The sequence below is a fragment of the Dipodomys merriami genome, unplaced genomic scaffold, assembly GCF_024711535.1.
Source record: "Dipodomys merriami isolate MVZ:Mamm:240054 unplaced genomic scaffold, mDipMer1.0.p SCAF_12, whole genome shotgun sequence".
NCBI classification, from domain to species: domain Eukaryota; kingdom Metazoa; phylum Chordata; class Mammalia; order Rodentia; family Heteromyidae; genus Dipodomys; species Dipodomys merriami.
In genome coordinates this window covers 41336662-41357041 of record NW_027202493.1, presented here as the reverse complement: position 1 = coordinate 41357041, position 20380 = coordinate 41336662, and the positions used below count along the sequence as shown (strand labels likewise).

At 56.2% G+C, this 20380-nt stretch overlaps 1 protein-coding gene across 1 annotated transcript in view; it reads left to right on the top strand.

The window, feature by feature from the left end:
• Positions 1 to 5338: 5338 nt before the first annotated feature.
• The window catches only part of Ebf2 (EBF transcription factor 2), a 184015-nt gene continuing 168973 nt past the window's right edge, over positions 5339 to 20380 (top strand). The window contains exons 1-6 of the mRNA XM_070016691.1: positions 5339 to 5728; positions 8074 to 8230; positions 9801 to 9864; positions 10082 to 10137; positions 10621 to 10694; positions 17001 to 17069. Of these exons, the coding sequence (XP_069872792.1) occupies positions 5598 to 5728; positions 8074 to 8230; positions 9801 to 9864; positions 10082 to 10137; positions 10621 to 10694; positions 17001 to 17069 (551 nt within the window). The 5' untranslated portion in view covers positions 5339 to 5597. The remainder of the gene's footprint in view (positions 5729 to 8073; positions 8231 to 9800; positions 9865 to 10081; positions 10138 to 10620; positions 10695 to 17000; positions 17070 to 20380) is intronic.

The following is a 20380-nucleotide window of genomic DNA, read 5'->3' as shown; positions in this document are numbered from 1 at the left end:
CTCTGAAGGTCAGGGCGTGTTGGTTCCTAGGGACTCGAGAAAGAGGTGCCGGGGCCCCAGGGACTGGGGCCCATTTGCCACCCACCCCCGCCACAGTTGCCCCCTTCGATCGCCCCTTCCCCTCCCCCCCTGGGGCGCTGTGCGCCGCGCCTCCGAGCACCAGCGCGCGTGCAAGCGTGCAAGAGCAGTGTGAAATGCGGCCGGCCGCGGCGGGTGGCGGGTGCGCTCGGCAAAAATATGAATAATCAACACATCGCTCACACCTCCGCCGAGAGCCGGGAGGGGCGCTAGGCCCCGCGGGCTGGAGGCGGGGACCACCGGGGGTAAGGGGGGGTATTCCAGAGCAGCTCCTCGGTTATCCTCCCTCAAGACTGAGCTGAGAAAATGCGGGGGGGGGGGGAGGGAAAGAGGGTGCCGGTCTCGGGTCCCACTTAACTTTTTCCGGGGCGCAGGCCTCCTGCGCGGCCCGGGGTAGGAGGTGGGGTGGCGGGAAGGCGGCCACGGGGAGAGGAGTTTTTGTTCCTTGGATACCTGTACTCTCAGCTCCTCAGGAGGCTGACAGCCGAGTTCAGAAGTTCAAAGCCTGCCTGGGCAGGAAAGGCTGTGAGACTCTGATCTCCAATTAACACACACACACACACACACACACACACACACACACACACACACACACACACACACACAGAGTCAGTCAGCGCCCCTTCTCATTTTGATCATTTTAAAAGCAGGACACCCAAATCCCACTTGAGGTGAGCGCAAATGGGCGAGTGGAGGTCCTGCCTGGCTCTTCCTGTCTCGCCGGCTCGCGGCACCCCGGGGCGGCCACTTTGTCCCCCATGGCTGCGCCTACATGAAGGTCACGATGGAGCGGCCACCGCGGCCGTGTGACACAGGCGGCCAGCCGGCCTGCGGGGAGAGAATCCGGCCTAGCCGCAGCCACGCGCCTAGCTGGCGGGACGACCCTGAGAGGGGCTGGGTCCCCGAGTTAGTTCGCGCGTGGAAGCCGCACGCACCCCTTGTGCCCCCCGCCCGCGCCCTCCCGCCGGCTGCCCGCGAGCCCAGCGCCTCCCCGGGGCCGCGGCTGTGCGGTGCCCGCGGGGACCTTTCCACGGTTCTGCGTGGGTCGGATGTCCTTGTTCTCGGCGCCCGGAATGAAGAGACTAGGAAGAACTTATTTATTTATTTTATAAAGGGGAAGCGTGAAGGAGCCCGCAGGGAGCGGGGTGGGGGGAAACGAGGAGATGCTTTCCTGGGCTTCGCGGGGGGGGGTGTTGATTATGGGGGAGCCCAATCTGGTATTCTCCCCACCTGGGGTAAATTAATTTCTGCACGGTTCCCGCTGGAATCTTGCCGAAGGTAATGCAAAAACCAGGAGCCGAATGTCCTTACCCCCCTGTCCCGAAAGGAAGTTGTTCGGTGGAGTTGGGGTGCGGGTCCAGCAACCAGCGAATCGCTTTCCCCTCCCCTAGAATGTGCACTTTAAAACACACACAGCTCATTGCGGGCAGGGGAAAAACAAAAAAAAAAGGCCCAGCACGCAGTTTGGATTGGGTAGGTCACGGACATGGGCTATTGACAAAAACAGAATCATGCCATAAAGTGTGGGTTCACTCTGCAGCCGGATTCCGAGGCTGCGAGCCGGCCTTTCCTGCTCGTCCGACGAAGAAAGAGCAATAACTCCAGCTTTAAAAAATTTGGAAAACGGTTGTCCAAAGAGAAGCCACGGGGGTCTGCTTATTTGCTTTCCGCGACGCGGACGACGCGTCCCGGTGGATCGAACACTCCGGCTTGGGCTGCGCCACGGGTGTGCGCGCGCGCGCGAATGGATTGGGGGTGAGGGTATTAAGTGTGTGAATTTACCTCGGAGGGACTTCCCCCTGCCCCGTCCCCGCCAGAGGAGATCGTGGCCTAGAGAGCATTGGTACAGGAACATTCGCACCCAGCCCTCCCTTCCCCGCCTAGAAAGGGCACTGAGAGGCGGACGTGAAAGACGAAGAAGGAAAACAAAACAAACAAACAAACAAACAAAACCTCCCCAACAATCCCGGAACTGAGCATTTTGGAGGGGTGAACAAAGAAGCAGGCAGGGTCAAAGGTCGAATGCCATGCCCACCACCCTGGTGTAGGCGTACAGACGGCGAGGAAGAATGGGCCCGGGGTTCACTTTCGATCTTTCACCCCCTCCGGCCAGGGGCTGCGGGGGGGGGGGCGCAGCTAGGCAGCCCCGGGCGCAGAGCCGCGCGCGCACGCCGCACCCCCCGCTAGGCCAGGCTTTGGGGGGGGGCCGCAGCTGCGCCTTCCCGGCTCCCGCCGGGCGCGGTGGGGTTTGGGGTTGCAGGTTTGCGGGGCTGGTTGTTCGCCTGTCGCCGGAGGCGGTGGAGGGGAGGCGCCATCCCTGGGGCAGCCATCTCGCCGCGCACAGCAGCCGCCACTCACGCTCCTTCCGCGCGATGCGGGGCGGGGCGGGGCAAGTGGCCGGCCCCGCAGCCACCTCTTTCCAAAACCCAACCCGTTTGGTTGAAATGCTCGCCGTTCGCCGAAGCACCGCCCCCTCCCTCCCCTGGGAACTTCATCCTGGCCTGGGGGGAGCTGGGGTGCTGTGGGGGCCCAATGCCCCACCAGCCACGGGGAGGGCGCCCTGCGTGCGGCTGGCCACAGCGGTGCGCCCCACGCCCCAGCTCCCACCGAGTGCCACCCGCTGGGGCCCCGAGACTTGTCACTGGGAGTTGGAGCCGGGTTTGGGAGCGCCGCGCGCCACGGTTCGATTTGGAGAGGGGGGCAGCGGCCGGCCGGCCGCAGAAAGGAGCAATTCATCCTCTTCCTGAGGGGCATCATTTGGGTGGCAGCTGTTACCGGCGAGAAAAGCTGGGCGTTCGCGACCCTGGCGCTGCCCTTTAACCTAAGTCAACCTAAGCCCGGGGCAGGCAGTCTGGGGCCGGGCGCACGGTTCCCCGGCGGGCCCTTGGGGGGGGGGGGACTCCCGGCACCGTGCCTTAGCAGCTTGAAGATTTGGTCCGTCAAATCTGCCCCCCACAGGGGGGCCACCAGGCCCATCTGCAAGTCTCGTCTAGGAGGGCTGCCACCCCTCTGATGAGGAGCCCGGCGCCCTTGCCCCGGGGGGCTGATCGTGGGTGCGGGGAGGAATGAAGAGTCGAGAGACTTGGAAGCAGAGGACTAGGTGGGTGACCAGTTTTTGCAGGGGAGGGGTATTCCAGAGTTGTTCTAGAACACAGCCGCCAAGTTGCAAAAAACCAGACATAAGATTTCATCCCAGAAGTTTCTCTCCCATCCTCTCTCTTCTTTTTCTTTGCACAACTCCTGGCAAGGTTGTCATTATTATTATTATTTTATTATTACCACCACCACTATTACAAACCATCGGTGCCATTTTCTGGTATTCGATCTCACTGGTTCCCCTCAACCTTTGCTGTCCAACGTGGAAGATGAAGCTAGAGGCCCGGGGTCCCCAGTCCACGACCCCCAGTCCCTCGGCCCGGAGCGACCCCTCCCGCGCAGCCCGACGGCGTGGTTTGACCTCCCCCCGGGGTGACGTCGGGGGAGGGGAGGGCGCTGTCACTTTCTCAGAGAAGAGTCGGTCCAGGCGGTGGAGGCGCCCGGGCGCTGTGTCCTCTAGCGGTAAACTCCCGCAGTTCACCTAAAGATCTGGTCAAGAGCGGATTGACACTCCAATCTGACTCCTCGGAGGGGAGGGAGGGGGGTGTCTCCTGAACGTAATCCGGGGTTTCGCAGACGCCGGGTGCGTAACGAGGCCCGGAGACGCGGGCGCAGCCGCCCGCCCGCGCCGACAGCTGAAGGCTCCCGCGCGGCAGATGGTCTTTGAGCACAGATTTGCATTCATTGTCTTCAAATCTGTTTTCGCGCTGGCGTTCTAGATTTCAGCCGCCGATCTACACACAGATCAGAATACAAAAGGAAACGCAAGAAAATAACACCCAGCCGCGAGGGTTGCTGTGGTGGGGTGTGTGTTTTAATAGGCACTTGGAGCGGCCCCCGCCGTAGTTACAAAGCCGTCTAGGGTTTCAGCTGTTGGGCTGAGCCGCCGCCGCCGCCTCCCCGGTCACCAGCCTGCGACCACCGCGCGCGCGCCCCGGGAAAAAGTCCCCGGGACGGCCCTGGGGTCCCCCCCCCCCGCTCCCCGGGGCCTGGGGGAGGATCGGTGAGCAGGCCCTCCCCCCGGGGGAGCCCCGCGGGCGATGCGCTGTCAGCATGCACCGCCCCCCCGCGCACGGTGACACCCGGCCCCCGAGCGCGCGCGCGCGGCGAGCCCCACGCCCGGTCCATTTGAACAACACTTTGGGATCCCTCCCATCCACACCCTACTCCCGAAGATCCCCTTCTTTAACAACTTGCGAGCCGCACTGATAACCTGAGCATCGGGCGCGAGGCTCTGGGGAGGGGTGCTCCAGGGAGGGGTGCTGGGGGAGGGTACTGTCCGTACTAATAAACCCCAGAGCGTAAGCGTGGCCGCCCTGCCGCACACCGGCCCGAGCCCCGGAATCGAAGATGCCGCCCCGCAGCCCACAAAACCCTCCACCTAGACGCGAACCCGCGGAGGAGTCTTCCCGGGCAGCTCATCCCCCGGACCCTACGCCGTCGCGGAGGCCAAGTTTGGGGAGACACCCCTCCCTCGCCCCCCCCCGTCCCACGCACCGCCGGAGCGCACCGGGTTCGGACCAGGACTCTGGCGCCCGCAGCTCTGCGTCCCCTTTCACCTCCCGGACCCGCGGCCTCGCCGAGCGTGGCGCGCGCCGCGGGCGGACGTCGGCCCGGACGCCGGCCAATCCCGAGCGCCCATGCAAATGAGGCGCGTTAACGGACCCGCGGCTCCGCCTCCTGCGGCCGGGGCCGTAGTAACCATTCATGGGGGCCCGCGCGCGGCGGCAGCCCGGCTCCGCGGCGCTCGCAAGCCACCGCCTCCTCGCGGCTCCGGGTCTTCCCTTTCCTTTTACAACCGATCCTGCTGGGGATTTTTTTCCCCCCTCTTCTCCTTCCCTTTCCTAAATTGGAACGGTGGGGAGGAGCGGGGAGGGGGAGCCGGGGGGGGGGGAAGGAAGGGGTGGGGAGGGGGAACGATTAGGCGGCGATCAATCTCCTCCCGTTTCTCCCGGCACAGGTGATGCTTCTAAACCGTGGCTACTTTCTGGCGGTCGCCGTGCGGCGGGGAGGATGCGAGCGCGCTAGGCGCCACGGCCTGCGGCGGCGCGTCTGAACTCGCGCGGGAGGCGCACCAAACTTGGACCGCAGCACCGCGCCTGGCGCGTGCAGCCAGGCGCCGCTTTGCTGTCCTCCTCTTCCTCCTCCTCCTCCGCCTCCGCCTCCTTTTTAAATTTTTTTCTTTCTTCCATTTTTAAAAAACATTTTTTTTCTTTCTTGCACGCGAGATCCAAACTTGGGCACTTGATTCCCTTTCTCGGATTGCTTTTTGGAGAAGACGGCTTTCCTGGGCGCCGTTGGAGATTCGAGGCAGGCCGGGTGTGGTGGTGAACTCATTGATTATTATTATTATTATTATTATTATTACTTTTTAATTTTTTCCGAAGAAGGCGACAGAAATAAAAAAAGATCAGACTTTTTAAATGTTTGGGATTCAAGATACTTTAGGAAGAGGCCCGGCTCTGAAGGAGAAAGCTCTGGGCGCGGAGATGGATTCGGTCAGGTCCTGGGTCCGGAACGTCGGGGTCGTGGACGCCAATGTGGCCGCGCAGAGGTAACCGGCTCGCCGCGCCAACGGGATCGGTTCAGAATCTCGGGTCCCCGCCGCCCCTGTCCGTCCTCCCCTCCCAACCCCCCCCCGTCCCCGGCACCCCTTCTCCTCCCGGCCCCCACCGCGCCCCCTTTCCCCCTCCGAGGTCCGGGCCACTCGCGCGCGCGCGAGGGCTTCTCCCCGGGACAGGGAGGTCGCTACGGTGCGGGGACTCATCCTTCACCAGCATCGGAGTCTGCCGCGCGTCTCCCACTTATGTGGGACCCCAAAACAAACATCAACCCACGCATCGAAATTAAGTAGCGCCGGGGCTCTCACAGCCCTGACCGTCCCCGCGTCACCCGGCCGGGCTCTCCGGGCGGCGCGAGGCCGTCCGAACCGGCAGTGGCGTCCCTGGCACTGGCCGCGGGCGAGCGCCGCTCCTCCCGCACCTTCCCGCACCTTCCGGCGGGGTTCCCTGACGCCGGGAGCCCAGCTGCCAGATGGCGGCGGCGAGAGGAGCGGCGAGAGGCCGGAGCAGCTGCCGGGAAGACGAGGCCGGGCGGGGGCCAGGCGGGAGGACCCGGAGTGGAAGAGCGAGCGAGGGAGCGAGCGCGGTCCGGATGCTCGGAGGCGGGGGCGACGCGGAGCATGCCGCGGGAGTCGCGGAGGAAGAGGGCGGCGGAGAGCGGCCGCCGCGGCCCCGGCCTCCGGCTGGGCGCGTCCCCAAAGTTGACTTGGCCTCGGAGCGCGCGGGGGGCCCGGCTCGCACACGCTCGCCCAGGGTGGCCGCCGCCCCGCGGACCCCGCCAGGCCCTCCCCCCGCCTTCTCCCGCACTTCGGGCCCCGGGCTGGCGGTCTTGCCGTCCCTGCCGGCTGGAGGCAGCCCTCGGACCACTGGGAGGCCCCGAACTTCTTCCTCGGCCCCCACGGCCATGCGCCCTTCCGCCCCCCGCCCCGCCAGCTTCCAAATCACGCCGGGAAACGCCGCCTCCTCCGGGGTCCCGGGTGCAGCGAAGTGGCCGCCACCCTGGGAGGAGAAGGGTGACGGGGCGGACGGCGGGGCCGGCGCGGGGGACCCCGCGGCGGACGGACGGCGCCGGGAGGCCGGGACTCCGCGGAGGTCGGAGGATCGAGGCTCCGCGCCGCCGCCACCACGGGGAAAGAAGGCAGAGCCTCCCTTCCCCGCCTTCCCTCCCGGCGTCTGAAGAGTTGGAAAAGTTAGGGCATCCAGTGTGGCATCCTCCGCAGCGTGGAGGTGCGGGTGCGGGCCGAGGACCCCCGCGCCCGGGGCAGCGATCGCCAGCCCTCCCCCCTTCTCTCTACCCCCCCCCCCTCCGCACGCCTCGGGGTCAGTGAGATCTTGGTGGCCGGTTCGAGACTAGCTCAGACAGCTGGGCCTGGAGGCGTGGTGCGCCCATCCCGGATGCTCGCGTGCTCCCAGCTTCGGGCGCCGCGGGGAAACTCGGCCTGAGCCCCGAGCGCGCCCCGCGGCTCTGGCCGACGCGCTCCGCGGAGGCACCACCGGGCCTCTCCACGTCCCGCCGATCTGGGGCTCCCGAAGGTCCCCAAAGCCGCGCCCCCCGCCCCGGGTTGCGCTCCGCGGTGAGGGTCGCTCGGCGAGCGGAATCCCGGGCTTTCCGCCACGCTGGGCTTTCCCACGCCGTCCCCGTGGGCGGCCGCTCCGGGCAGGTAACCCTCCTCCCCCGCGCGAAGAGGGGAAGGACTGGGTTTTCAAATGCCAAGGAGAGTTCTGGTTCCGTGGATGCCTAGTCCCAGCTCTGAGTTCTGACACGCGGAGGAAGGGGGCCGTGGGACCCCCAAGGACTTGGGTCTGCGCCGGGGCGGGGCGGGGGGCTGCGGTGCCGCGCGCGAAGCCGGGACTTCGGTGGTCCGTGGCGGGACAGGGCCCGCGGGGCGCGCACCGGCCCAGGGCGGGCCCGGCGTTCGCCAGTGCTCCCCGCGCGTCCTCTTAGGAGCCCGGCGGTGGGTCTGGGTGTATGTAGGCGAGTTCTTGAACTCAGATCCAGGACATGGGCCTTTGGGTTATTTCTACTCAAGGCCAGCGCTTGAGCCACAGCTCCGCCTCCCGTGGTTAGTTGGAGATCAGAGTCTCCCCCGGTGACTTTCCGGCCAGGCCTGGCCTCCGACTGTGATCCTCAGATCTCAGCCTCCACCGTGGGTTTCCAGGCCTGCGCCGCCCCGTGCCTGGCCCTTCTCGGGCTTCTCAAGATGGCCTGATTAAAGTCCGGAAAGTTTCCGGGCGCCTGGGATGTGGACCCCTCCCCCCTTTTCTTTTTTCTTTTTTCTTTTTTAACGTGGTGTCTTTTCTCTCTGTGCCCGACGCCCCTCCTGTCCTCCTCACGCAGCGGGGTGGCCCTGTCCCGGGCCCACTTCGAGAAGCAGCCTCCGTCCAACTTAAGGAAATCCAACTTTTTCCATTTCGTGCTGGCGCTGTACGACCGGCAGGGGCAGCCGGTGGAGATCGAGCGCACGGCCTTCGTGGACTTCGTGGAGAACGACAAAGTAAGCGGACCCCGGTGCCCCGCCTCGGGCCGACCACCGGGGAGTCCGCCTGTCACGCGAGACACTTCCCCGCGCGCGCGCAGAACTCGAGGCCCCTCGCCCTCCACCTTCGCCCCGCACGGCCCCGGTCACCCCAGGCCCTGGCGGGAGCGCTGGTGCCCGGGCCTTGGGTAGGCGGTGGGGGTCGTGAGCGGAAGGACCGCGAGATCTTGGTTAAAAAGCGCACCCGGGCGGACCATGTCCTGCCTCCCAGGCTGCCCGGCCGGCGGGCCCGGGGTGGGTTGATTCGAGCTAGGGCCGAGGCCTGCCCCGTCCCGCCGGCCCTGTCCCGCCTGCCCCATCCCTGCCCCATCCCGCTGGCCCCGTCCCGCCTGCCCCGTCCCGCCGGCCCCATCCGGCCTGCCCAAGCTTGGGTTTGGGGATGGACAGCGTATTTAGTCTTCAGTGAAACCTTGTCGATGGAAACCACACGCCCTTCACCGGGCGGGTCTCCCCGGCCTTGGACTGGCCACTTCCTCAGGGCCGCGACCAATTCGGCTGCGGGTCTCCGGGCTGCGGTCCCCGCTGTACCCCTCCTCCCCATCTGCTCCCAGCCGGCCCTTCTGCATGACAGGCCCTTTCTCCTTCCTTTCCTTTCCTTCTTTTCCTTTTCCTTCCTTCTTTCCTTCCTTCCTTCCTTCCTTCCTTCCTTCCTTCCTTCCTTCCTTCCTTCTTTCCTTCCTTCTTTCCTTCCTGTCTCTCGCTCTGTCTCTCTCCCTCTCCCTCTCCCCTCTCTCTTTCTCTCTTTCTCTCTTTCTTTCTCCCAGAGAAGCCTGGGGGTTCTAGAGTCAGACACAGCCAGATGGGTGGGGTGGAACTTCTTAAAGACTGGTGGGTGCTCTGTCTGTCTGTCAGTTTGTCTGTCAGTTTGTCTGTCTGTCTGTCTGTCTGTCTGTCTGTCTGCTTCTCAGGGCCAGGGGAAGGCACTTCTGAGCGTCTTTCAATCTTTAAGAATCTCAGTAGTTGTGCCAGAAGGTTTCCATTCAACAAGTCAGATTATGAGTACCATGCATCTTGATCAGAGTCATCCCTTCCTACATTTCCCACCCCCCCCTCCATCTTTCCCAACCCTGTACCTATCCAGAGGACATTTTTAAGGGAGACAGGAGGAGCGCTGGGGGTCTGGCAGGCCCTGGCCAGTGGTGGGCATTAGATCCTGCCCTTTGACCCGTGTTGGGACTGGGGTGAATCAAGGTGGCCGGGAGGCACTGTGACAGGGCAGTACTGTCTCCTGCTTTTTTTCTTTTTCTTTCTTTCTTTTTTTGGGGGGGTCAGGTCGTGGGGCCTGAACTCTGGGCCTGGGTGCTGTCCCTCAGCTCTTCAGCTCAAGGCTAGTGCTCTACCACTTGAGCCACAGCGCCACTTCCGGCTTTTTTCTTTTTGCTTATGTGGTGCTGAGAAATCGAACCCAGGGCCTCATGCATGCAAGGCAAGCACTCTACCACTGAGTCACCTTCCCAGCCCTCTCCTGCTTTTTTTTCATGGGGAGGGGGCGTTGAAAAACAGTTGAATGATTGTCTTGTCGTTTCAGGAGCAGGGGAATGAGAAGACCAACAATGGCACCCACTACAAGTTACAACTCCTGTACAGCAATGGTGAGTATCTGCTCCTAAAGTCCGTGAAAGACGGAGCCAGGAGGGGGGTGGTGGTGGGAGGCTTGGGGTTGGAGCTGGGGACGAAGTTTTCTGCTTCAGAACAGCCCAGCCTTGTCTCTGGTAGCATGGACTGGCTGCGCTGAGGGGGAGGGGGAGCTACAGGGGTTTGGATGCCAGAGGAACCCCCAGCCCTTGACTCTGTCTGTCCTTCCTGCAGGCGTTCGAACGGAGCAGGACCTCTACGTGAGGCTCATTGACTCGGTCACCAAGCAGGTAAGCCAGGCAGGCCACCCCTCCTCCTCCTCCTCCTCCTCCTCCTCCTCCTCCTCCTCCTCCTCCTCCTCCTCCTCCTCCTCCTCCTCCTCCTCCTCCTCCAAGAACACGGTCCTCCTGTCCATTTATCCCAGCCCCCTCCCTGCATGACCTTCTGGGTCAGTTTGCACACTACCCTATATCACCCAAAAACCCTGTCCAAGCCTCTCTCTCCAATTGTCTCCAATTGTTGTTTTAATGAGGGGATAAAGGATGGAGCAAAGGGATGTAGAAAGCAAATAATTACTGGGAGACTTGCTTCCTCCCCAATATTCCTTTTCACAAAGATCTGAGGGGGGCAAACTTCTTTATTACTGCGCTTCAGTTCATGACTCAAGCTTCTGCTTCCAGAATTCTTAGAGGGAGCAGGCGGTGGGGAGGGAGACGATCTTGTCTTTGCCCTAAAGTACTTTCTTTGTGCCTCCGCGTCTTCCCGCCCGGCAGCCCATAGCTTACGAGGGACAAAATAAGAATCCTGAGATGTGCCGAGTTCTCCTGACACACGAAGTCATGTGCAGGTAAGAGACACCCTCTCCTCGGGCTTGGTTGGAGAGCCAGGCAGGCCAGCCTCACCTTCTTCTTCAGAACATAGCTCTTAGGATTTGGAAACTAAACTCCAGAAAGATCCACGGTTCCTGGCATGGCTGGAGTTTGCTCTGCTGGGTGGAAAGCCCGGGCTGTCTGTGGCTTTGGGGTTCATATCTGGGTTTCCTCCCCCCCATCCCCTTACACTTACCACAGCTGGGGGTGGGTGAAAGCGGGGTTCCTTCCCTGCCCACTCAGGCACCCACTTGTGGAGCTGAGGATAGACCCGGAAGCAGAGACTGAGGGTTGAGAGACCTGGGCACTTCCCCGCTCGCTCCTAGGCCTGGCTGTCTCTGGATGAGGTGAATTCTTTTCAGCTCTGAAGGTGCCCATTCCAATAACTTCACAAGCTGGTGCTGGCGCTAATGCTTTGTTTTTAAAAATTGGGGGGGGGGGAGTAGGGCCTTGTTTCTCCGGTTAGAAGGAACCTCTGGGTAGAAAGATCAATCCTGGTTCCCGCCTGTGAATGAGGTGCAGCGGTGGGGGAAAGGCTGGCATGCTGTAAGTTCTGGGTCCACAGCATTAGCTGGAGTCTTGGGCTCCCCACTGCAAGAGGCCCAGGCTGTTAGCTCCTTTGCTTTCCTCAGCCTTTGCCCTCTACCTTCTAGAAAGCTTGAACCCTGGGCATTGGCCTTTCCCTTCTGCTTGAGTAGAACGAAAGTTTCAGAAATTAGAAGAAATTCATCTACACACTCATTGAACAGAAGGTTTTTGAATGTCTACTCTGTGCCCAGTATGGGGCCGGAGGCTTGGAGACCGTGGGGTCAGTGGGAAGAGGGTGGTTTTGTACTAAGAATGTGACATCTATTCTATAAGCGCGTTTTTTTCCTCCCTACAGCCCGATTAGAGGGAAAGTCTCAGTTCTTTCTTCCTCAGACCTTGCTCCACCAATTGTTTCCCAAGGACAGGATTGCTAGTTTGGGATAATTGCAGGCCATCTAATTTAGTCCTGAGTATTTTATGGGGGCTCCCTTAAGCCCTTATGTCCCTCCTCAACTCAGGAAGAAATCATAGCAACCAGACATGTTTGTTTAGATTTTTGAACGAGTATTGGGAGGGGGAGGGGGAGGAACACCACATCAAACCGCAAACTTCAGCTGGGCCAGATCTTGATGGAGGGAGATCCAGGCTGTCTAACTACAGGAGCCTGCGGAGCTGCATGGTGAGCCCCGGTGCTCCTTTAACTCAGGGCCCTGATAGATTTGTTCAGAAAGAAAATACTGTTCCAAGATGCACTTGTGGGTAATAGCTAGATTAAATAATCAGAAGGCTTCGATTTGGTTGGCTAGTCAGAAGGGAAGGTTTAAAAGAAAATCCTCTCTACACTGTTTAAATGTCTTTGTTTTGGAGAAAGAACCTTCGCAAAAGAAAACAAAACCCCAAACCAGCCCATTATCTAATGAATCTTTCCGAACACTTGAAATAATACTTGCACGCTCCATCCAGCTGCAGTGAGGCTGACATTTTTTATTTTTTAAGCTCAAGCAAATCCTCCTCATTTTATGCTGTTTAAGTAGCAGCATCAATTTTTAAAGCCTCTAGTTTAGTCTGCATTAGTAACACAATATAAAAATTTAATGTACTGTAACTTTGCTGTATCGGAGGGCTGAGAAAATGCTCTGCTCTTTTCTTCCCAAACCAGACTTTGAAACACATATTAATTATGGGCACATAAATGATCCATTGGATGGGTACTGTCTGCAGTTTTCCAAATAAGTGTGTGTGTGTGTGTGTGTGTGTTGTGTGTGTGTGTGTGTGTGTGTGTGTGTGTTGTGTGTGTGTGTGTGTGTGTGTGTGTTGGGAGGTGAGGCATGTGTAGGCAAATATTGACTGCCTCTGAAAGGGAATTTCTCATTCAGTCTGTCAGTTAGAGGGGCTGAGGCTTCAGGAAGGAGAAAAGTTTCTTCTCCCACATTTTCAGACTCGGTTGTCGCAGTGAGGGTGCATGTGCATCGAAGAACGTCCTGATTGCTTTGTCAGTGATGACTGCACATATTTACTTTCGCCTGGTGCATACTGGGAGGTTTCTGGGAGTGGTTTTATGTTTGGTAGCCTTTAGGAAAAGGCTCGTCCATACACTGGTGGTTAGCTTTGAGGGCTGGGGAGACGAAAGCAAAGGGACAAGAAATAAGGCTGTGGAAGTAGAACTTTTTCTCCCCCTCCCGGATGGCCTCTGCCTTTCCCCGCTCCCTGCCTGAGTTCATTTTGCCAATTATGTTGCTGCCAGCTACCCCTGTGCCCTCAGTGCTCAGAGGGTTAAAAGGTATTATAATTTGAACAGAAGTCTTCTCAAGGCTACAGCTGGCTAATAACAGAGTTGTATTGAGCGCAAGCAAACCTCACAGCTGTGACTTTTTGCCACAAGGCGCAGGCTAGACAGGGTCCTAATCAGAGGGACCAGCCGGGCAGTGGGGCCAGTGTCTTTATCGGCCAGATGGTGTGAATTTAGACACTTTTGTTATGCAATCGCAGGGAGGAGTTGGGGAGAAGAAAACAAAACAAAAGCCACCATGCTGTGCGCTTATTTGAGTTTGAAATTAGAGACAGATTTTTGAAAGTTGAGGGTTGAATTTTAAAAACGATTTTGGAAGAGGAGAGGGCCACATGAATTCATCTTGAGCCAGACTTTGGCTGACTGGACACCCCAAGTCCAAATCTAGGGCTTTTATTTTATTGATGGTTATTTTTCTTTCCTAGTTATCTTGTATCTCCTTTTAGCCTTTCTGAAAGATCCAGGTAAGGTTTAGGGTTGTGATAAAAATGTCTTGTATGTTCCCACCTTTCACGCTTCCTCCCCCCCAACTTGTCTTATTCTTTCTCTTTTCCTCTTCAAAGACTCCATGTGGAGACAGGAAAAGAGGCCTGGACTCAAATCTACAGTGTTTCAAGTAGAAGGTTCACCCAATGAGGAGGAGAATAAAATAAAGCAAACTAAGCCAGACAGTGAGGCAGGGGCATGGCTTTTCTCTTTACTCATTGCTGTAAGGAGCACCCCAGCGAGCCCCTGGGGTAGTTAGAAATACAAGTATTAACCTACCACCAAGTTCACTTCCCTCTTCTCTTTGTTTGTTTGTTTATTATCTATTTATTTTGCAATCATTATGAGTGAAAAAAAAAGCAAAACAAAACTCTTCTCAGGAAGTCCAGACTTGGAGACTTGGGTGTTTATAAAAGAACCCTAAGAGCCTTTCTACTGCAGTAGTGAACCTGAAGTTGTCTATTCAGGCTTTGTCTGTGCAGCAGGGAGAGCAGAATGGAGTTAGTTATGTGAGTGATCAGAGGCAGGTTCTTGAGTATTACCTGTCCACACGGTCCGGGAGGTGTGCTGTTAGCATGGAGACTGGATGTCACTTAAGCACAGAATTAAGAACAACTAAGACATATTAATGAGACCTTCGCTTTAAAGAAAAAGAAAAATAATTTTCTGTGATTAGTTTACAGACCCAGAGAAATTGAAAAAAGGGTGAAAACAATCAGGTCCTATTACTATTATTTTTAAAATACTTTTACTATTGTAGTTTGATCGCCAAGTGGGTAGACACTCACTTGTATCTCTTCTGGGCTGGGTACGAACATGAGAGATTCTATTTAAATATGTAACCGTTGGAAGGCAAAGGATTGGGTTCTAAAGTTTCTTTTGCATCTCCTTCCCTTCCCCGAGTGATCCAGTCGTATTGTGCTGGCACCAGGCTTATGCTGAGATCTGTTTTTCTTTTCCTCTAGAGGAAATCCCTGTGGAAAGCAGCTGAATTCAGCTGAGCAATTTGACAAACCTACTCAGTCTCCTCAGAATCATTCCTCTCTAAACGAAACAGATTGGCGCATTGTGACGGTGTAATTAAATCGTACCCCCCTGGCACACATATTTAGGGTTCAGTTGGTGAGTGGGTGATGTAAAGGAGTCGAGTGTGGAGGTCTTTAGGCACCTAGCACTGAGGAGTCTTTTGAAATTGTGTCCACAATGCGGTTTGTCTCAGAAGCTTATGTAGAAGTTAGATGTAAGCAGTAGTGGAGACACAGGCGAGGTGGTAGCCGCCGGTGGGTGAGGGGGGGAGACTAGGGAGAGAAGGTTTGGGGAGGTAGGAGGGTCACTGGCCAGCTCTCCTATTGGTGCCAATTTTGGGATAGATTGAATTTTTTTCTTTTTGTTGGACATGGGGCCTGAACTCTGGGCCTGGGCGCTGTCCCTCAGCTCTTCAGCTCAAGGCTAGCGCTCTACCACTTGAGCCACTTCCGTCTTTTTCTGCTTATGTGGTGCTGAGGAATTGAACCCAGGGCCTCATACATGCAAGGCAAGCGCTCTACCGCTGAGCCACCTTCCCAGCCCCATAGATTGAAATTTTAAAAGTTCAGACCTAGTATAATTGTAAAGGCCAAGTATGAGTTCAGAAAGTCCCAGTGGTAAAGGCTGCTGTGTAGGAAAGTCGAGAGAATTCTTTTGTTGTTGTTGTTGTTACATTCTACTAATTTGATTAAATTTGTGGAAGCTTCATTGTACCCATTTGATGAAAATGTCCAAGTGTGTCTCAAGTATATTTTACTTTCGGCGGGGAGGTGGTGGTGGGGGGTGTATTGGCAAAATGGTTCACTGGCTAATGGACACATCTCTGCGGGAGAGGGATGGACTGGCAAAGTTTTAAAATATTAATTTATGTTTAATTCTGTGGAGGATCAGAGGGTGAATGGACTACAGAGAGTAGGGCTCTGACTGGGCGGGGACATGGCTGCCTTCCCAGGCTCCCTGACCCCAGGGCCTTTGCATAGGATGCCCTTGTCATCCCACAGCCTTGTCACTGAAGCCTACCAGGGCTCTAGCCACAGTGGAACCCAACACTTCCATTCTATGTAAGGGAAGTGAAGCTCAAAGGGGTTAAAGAGATTTTCCTACCTTCTCGCAGCTGGTTAGAGGCAGGCTAGATGCCAGAGCCCCATATGCTGTTTAGCAGTGTCTCAATGGCAGTTCACCAGTGCTGAAGTTGGAGACCCTGCCGTGGGAAAGGCAGCCCTGGCTGTTAACATTGATTAGACTCTTCTCCAACTGAGTGGATGATCATGATACCCTTAAAAGCCACGTCAAGGCCATCGTCTGAGTTGACTCCAGACACGCTTAACGAGCCGAGAGGCCTTCAGAAGTCTGTAGCTCTGACAAGCAGCATTGGACTGCTCTGTCTGTCTGTCTGTCTGTCTGTCTGTCTGTCTGTCTGTCTGTCTGTCTGTCTGTCTGTCTGCCTGCCTGCCTGCCTGCCTGCCTGTCTGCCTGCCTGTCTGTCTGCCTGCCTGTCTGTCTGCCTGCCTGCCTGCCTGCCTGCCTGTCTGCCTGCCTGCCTGCCTGTCTCTGTCTGTCTTTCTGTTGGTCTTTCTCTTCTTCTGAGTACTTCCTTTCTGTTGTACTTGCATTGGGGGCTCCTTGTATCTCTTTCACTCATCGAATCCCTCTGCATTTATCCAGCTGTCTGGGTATCAGCCCTTTGTTAAAGGGAAGTTCAGGGATGTAGAGTTCTCAGAAGTGAGACTTGTATGTGGTCCAGTCCCATTTACTTCCGGCCTTGGTGATGATTGTTGAAGCTGGTATTCCCTCCCTCCCTTTCTCCCTTTCTCCCTCCCTCCCTTCCTCCCTCCCTCTCTTCCTTCCTTCCTTCCTCCCTCCCTCCCTCTCTTCCTTCCTTCCTTCCTTCCTTCCTTCCTTCCTTCCTGACAACACACACCATAGTTCTGATCTTCTTCCTTTGCCTTCGGGATGAGGGAATGAATGAATGTCTCTGAAGGACATTAAATTCTCCAAAGAAAGACGTTATGTAAATGACATTTGTGACTGCTCCCTGCCCTCCATAGAACACAATTTTCTTCTACCTTGTTTAAATATTTATTGAGGTACAGAGATGTAGAATATACAATCACAAAGTAAACGAACACCAGCCTGGAAATGACGTTGTAGCCTAAGATCCAACCAGCTGTGATTTAGTTATCAGCATGGATTTGGGGGAGTTGTGCATTGAAGAGAATTACCTCATTGGTGAGCCATAGAGTGAGAATTTGGACGACTATGTTTTGGCATCAGGTTCAGATTAAAAAACAAACAAGCAAACATATAGCCACACATTTTTTCCCTTCAAGTAGCTTCTAGTTGGAGGCCACTTGGACATATTCATTTTTTTGAGTTTTTTTTAATGTTGTATGCTCATTGTATTTTCTTTTTTCTAACAAAATTCTTTTACTCTTTGGCTTCCCTTACGCTGCAGTCGATGTTGCGAAAAGAAAAGCTGCGGAAACCGAAATGAGACACCCTCCGACCCGGTTATCATCGACAGGTAGGGGAACCTGTGGGTTCAAAATCTTTTTGTGTTTTGTTTTGTTTTGTTTTGTTTCTTTCCTTCATGAAGCTCCGCTGAGGACTGCTCCCCGGGGGCTGTGATGTAATGTTGTTTTCGTGTTTTCTTCAAGGCTACTCAGCTACTCGGGCAAGGTTGGCCTGTCTTGGAGCAAAGTCAGGACCTTGCTTTCAGAACACACATCTCTAAATGGAGGAAGGATTCTTTCCCAGGTGCACGCAGTGTGTGTTAGGATGAGAGGGCGGAGGCTAGCTCCTTCCCGGGCAGGGTGTGGCTCTGCTAGTTCCGTGGGAGCCATGCACCCCAAGTCCACTGCCCGAGGCTGCTGGGCTTGAAGCCTGTCGGCTCTGATTGCCACTCGGAGCCTGTGACAAGGTTGTTCTTGCATCCAGTGACGTTTCTCCCCGCCACAGTGGACCGCATTCTGGATTCTGTGTTGTAGTCTTTGGGACAAGATGCTAGTTTGCTGAAATGTGATTTAGGCATCTTGCAGCTGTCGTGTGTGTGTGTGTGTGTGTGTGTGTGTGTGTGTGTGTGTGTGTGTGTGTGTACGTGTGCGTGCGCGCACACGCGCATATGATTGGAAACAGAACTTACAGACCAACGAAGAAATACCAAATTAACTCCCAGCAATCATGTAATTTTTAAGAAACCCCAAATTCCCACCCCTAATTTTTTCTTTTTCGTTAAAAAACGGAGTAATTCCCCGTTGCTTCTTTCTTTGGGTTTTCATGTTTCTAGCCAGGTCCTGAAATGGATTGGAGAGACCGCAGTCTCCGAAGTTGTTATTCCAGTATTCCCAGGAATTCTCAGCTGGGAGAGCCCAACCTCTGGCATCCTTCCCAGAAAGCCAGCTTGGTTTCCTTGTGCAGAGTCAGAGCGGCAAAGTGCAGAGTAGCGAGTAGAGGTAGATGTAAGGATGGAGGAGGCTGCAGTTCCAGTCTTCGCCCCTGACCCGGGGCACGGCGTGTTTTTAGCTTCTCTGGTGTGATGATGGTTGAAATGTCCCTGGTGTTCGCGGAGATACCTGGAAGGGGGTGGCAGGCAAGTGGAAAATGTCTGCTGGATGCCTACGGCGCCTCTGCCATTTTATAGAGCTGTTTGGGGTTTCTCTGGTATTTCTGAAAGTGCAGACAAGTTAAATATACAGCGTTGTAAGGACTCTGTGGGATCATTCGTCTTCTGCATTTTAGAGATGAAAACACTGAAGTGCGGAGTGGTGACATGGCTTGTGCAATGCGTGGGGGCGGGGCAGGTGCTAGAGCTGGTGCTTTCTCCCCTCGCTCTCCCAGCATGCTCTCTGTCCCAACTGCTGTGTCAGGGACCTGGGCCCCCTTGTTTCTGGGATCCCTTGGGATCTTCCGGGGTGGGGGGCAGAGTGGGAACGTGTGATCATGAGCAGCTGAGATGCAGCTCCCAGCTGAAATGGTTTCCAGCTTGCACGCTGCATGCACTCATCTTCATCTCCTGGTCCCCACTCACTTCCCACTCCCCTTCCAGGAAGGCCTCAGACTCCCGATGGTGACAGTCTCCTTGTAGTACACACCCGTCACCCCCCTGTAGCAACATGTGCTCATGTACAAGCGCTGACCTGCGTGCATGTGCACGCATGTGTGCACGCGCACACACCCACACCCACCCACCCTCCACTGACTCCACAGACAAAGTTAGATCTGTTCAGCTTCTTTTCCTTAGCAAGACGTGTTACCTGCTCGGGAGAAAGTAGTCTTTCTTGTCTCTGGATCTGATCTCTGTTGCTTGGTGCTAGAATGACTTAAATTCTGAGGTTGTGAAACTTGTACCGTGGCTGCCTTTTAGGGGGTTTGATGAGATGGTGGCATCATCATCATTATTATTATTATTTTTCCTGTTCTCTGCACAATAATACAGCCCAATGGTATCATTGGGTCATGTGGAAATTGCAGTACTTCTGAAATGGAAACATGCATGCTGGATCTCATATATTGGCCAGTGTAGGTTTTGAGAGCACTTATTTTATCCTGAACACATGTGTGTGCACCTGTTGTTTACCTGTATTATTCACTCATCAGAACGTTGGCTTATGGATTCTCGGTGGCTTTGGGGTGTGCCTTAGCCTTCTTGCCTTCCTCTTGGAAAGCCGAGGGGCTTGAAGTCAGGGTTCTGCGGACTGGAGGTGGGAGGGGAGCTTGGGTGACCAGGGTCTGGTTGAGTTGTGTCTCTGGCGGGTCCCTGGGTTCCATGTGTGCCAGCATGGAGGCCTCGTGTGTCCTCACCACGCACCACATGGGTGCAAAGCGGCCTGTCTCAGATTCCTCCGACTGACTACGGAAGGTCTTCCTTGCCCGGTTGGACCAGCTAATGGTGTCCGTCCTTCTCTCCACCCCTCCCAGATGCGGGTAATTTACACGGTCCCTCGTGGAGTCTCTCCATAGCAGGGGCTCTGGCTTGAGGGAGCTTGCTCGCTCCTCTGGAATGGCACAGGTTGGAGGGGAAGGAAACCTAGGGGCAGTTTCTGAACTTCTTACCCCTAGGGACCCCTTCATTTCTGCTTAGTGAACACAGGCAGTTTTGCTTTATGACTTCGCGTTCCACATCGCAAGTGAGTCCGCTGCAGCTGTGAGCTCCTTTCTTACTAATCAAAGACCTGTAATAGAATAAAAACATTAAAAAACAAACAGCCTCCTCTCAGGTATGTCTTTGCTGTGTCTCAGTGGCCAGTTGAGAGCCAGCATTACCACACCTGAAGCTCCAGCCACAACACCGGGCTTCCCGAGAGCCAGCACCGCGCCTGCACAGGCTGCTGGAAGATGAAAAACAGCTTTTGCTGTCTTGTGGTTCCTTAATTGAAAACCACCGGTTTACAATGGAGCTCCATCATCAGTTACTTAGTCCCAAAACTTAGTCCCAGATTTGTAGGTCCTGCCTACTTGACACAGCTAAATTGTTCCCTGTCCGGATCTCTTGTGTTCTTGAATAACCATGGCCCTGCTCCTAAAGCCAGGCCAACACCCAGCTCCACAGCACCTGCTAGTGGGCCCAGAATCCTCCACAGTATTGTCATTGCCATCATTGTCACCTTCCTCCTCCTCCTCCTCCCTTTTCCTCCACCTCCCTCCTCCTCCTCCTCTTCCTCCTCCTCCTCCTCCTCCTCCTCTTCTTTCTCCTCTTCCTCTTCCTCATTTTCTTTCTCCTATTCCTCCTCCTCCTCTTCTTTCTCCTCCTCCTCCTCCTTTTCTTCCTCCTCCTCCTTCCCTCCTTCTTTTCTCTCTTCCTTCCTTCCTTCCTTCCTTCCTTCCTCCCTCCCTCCC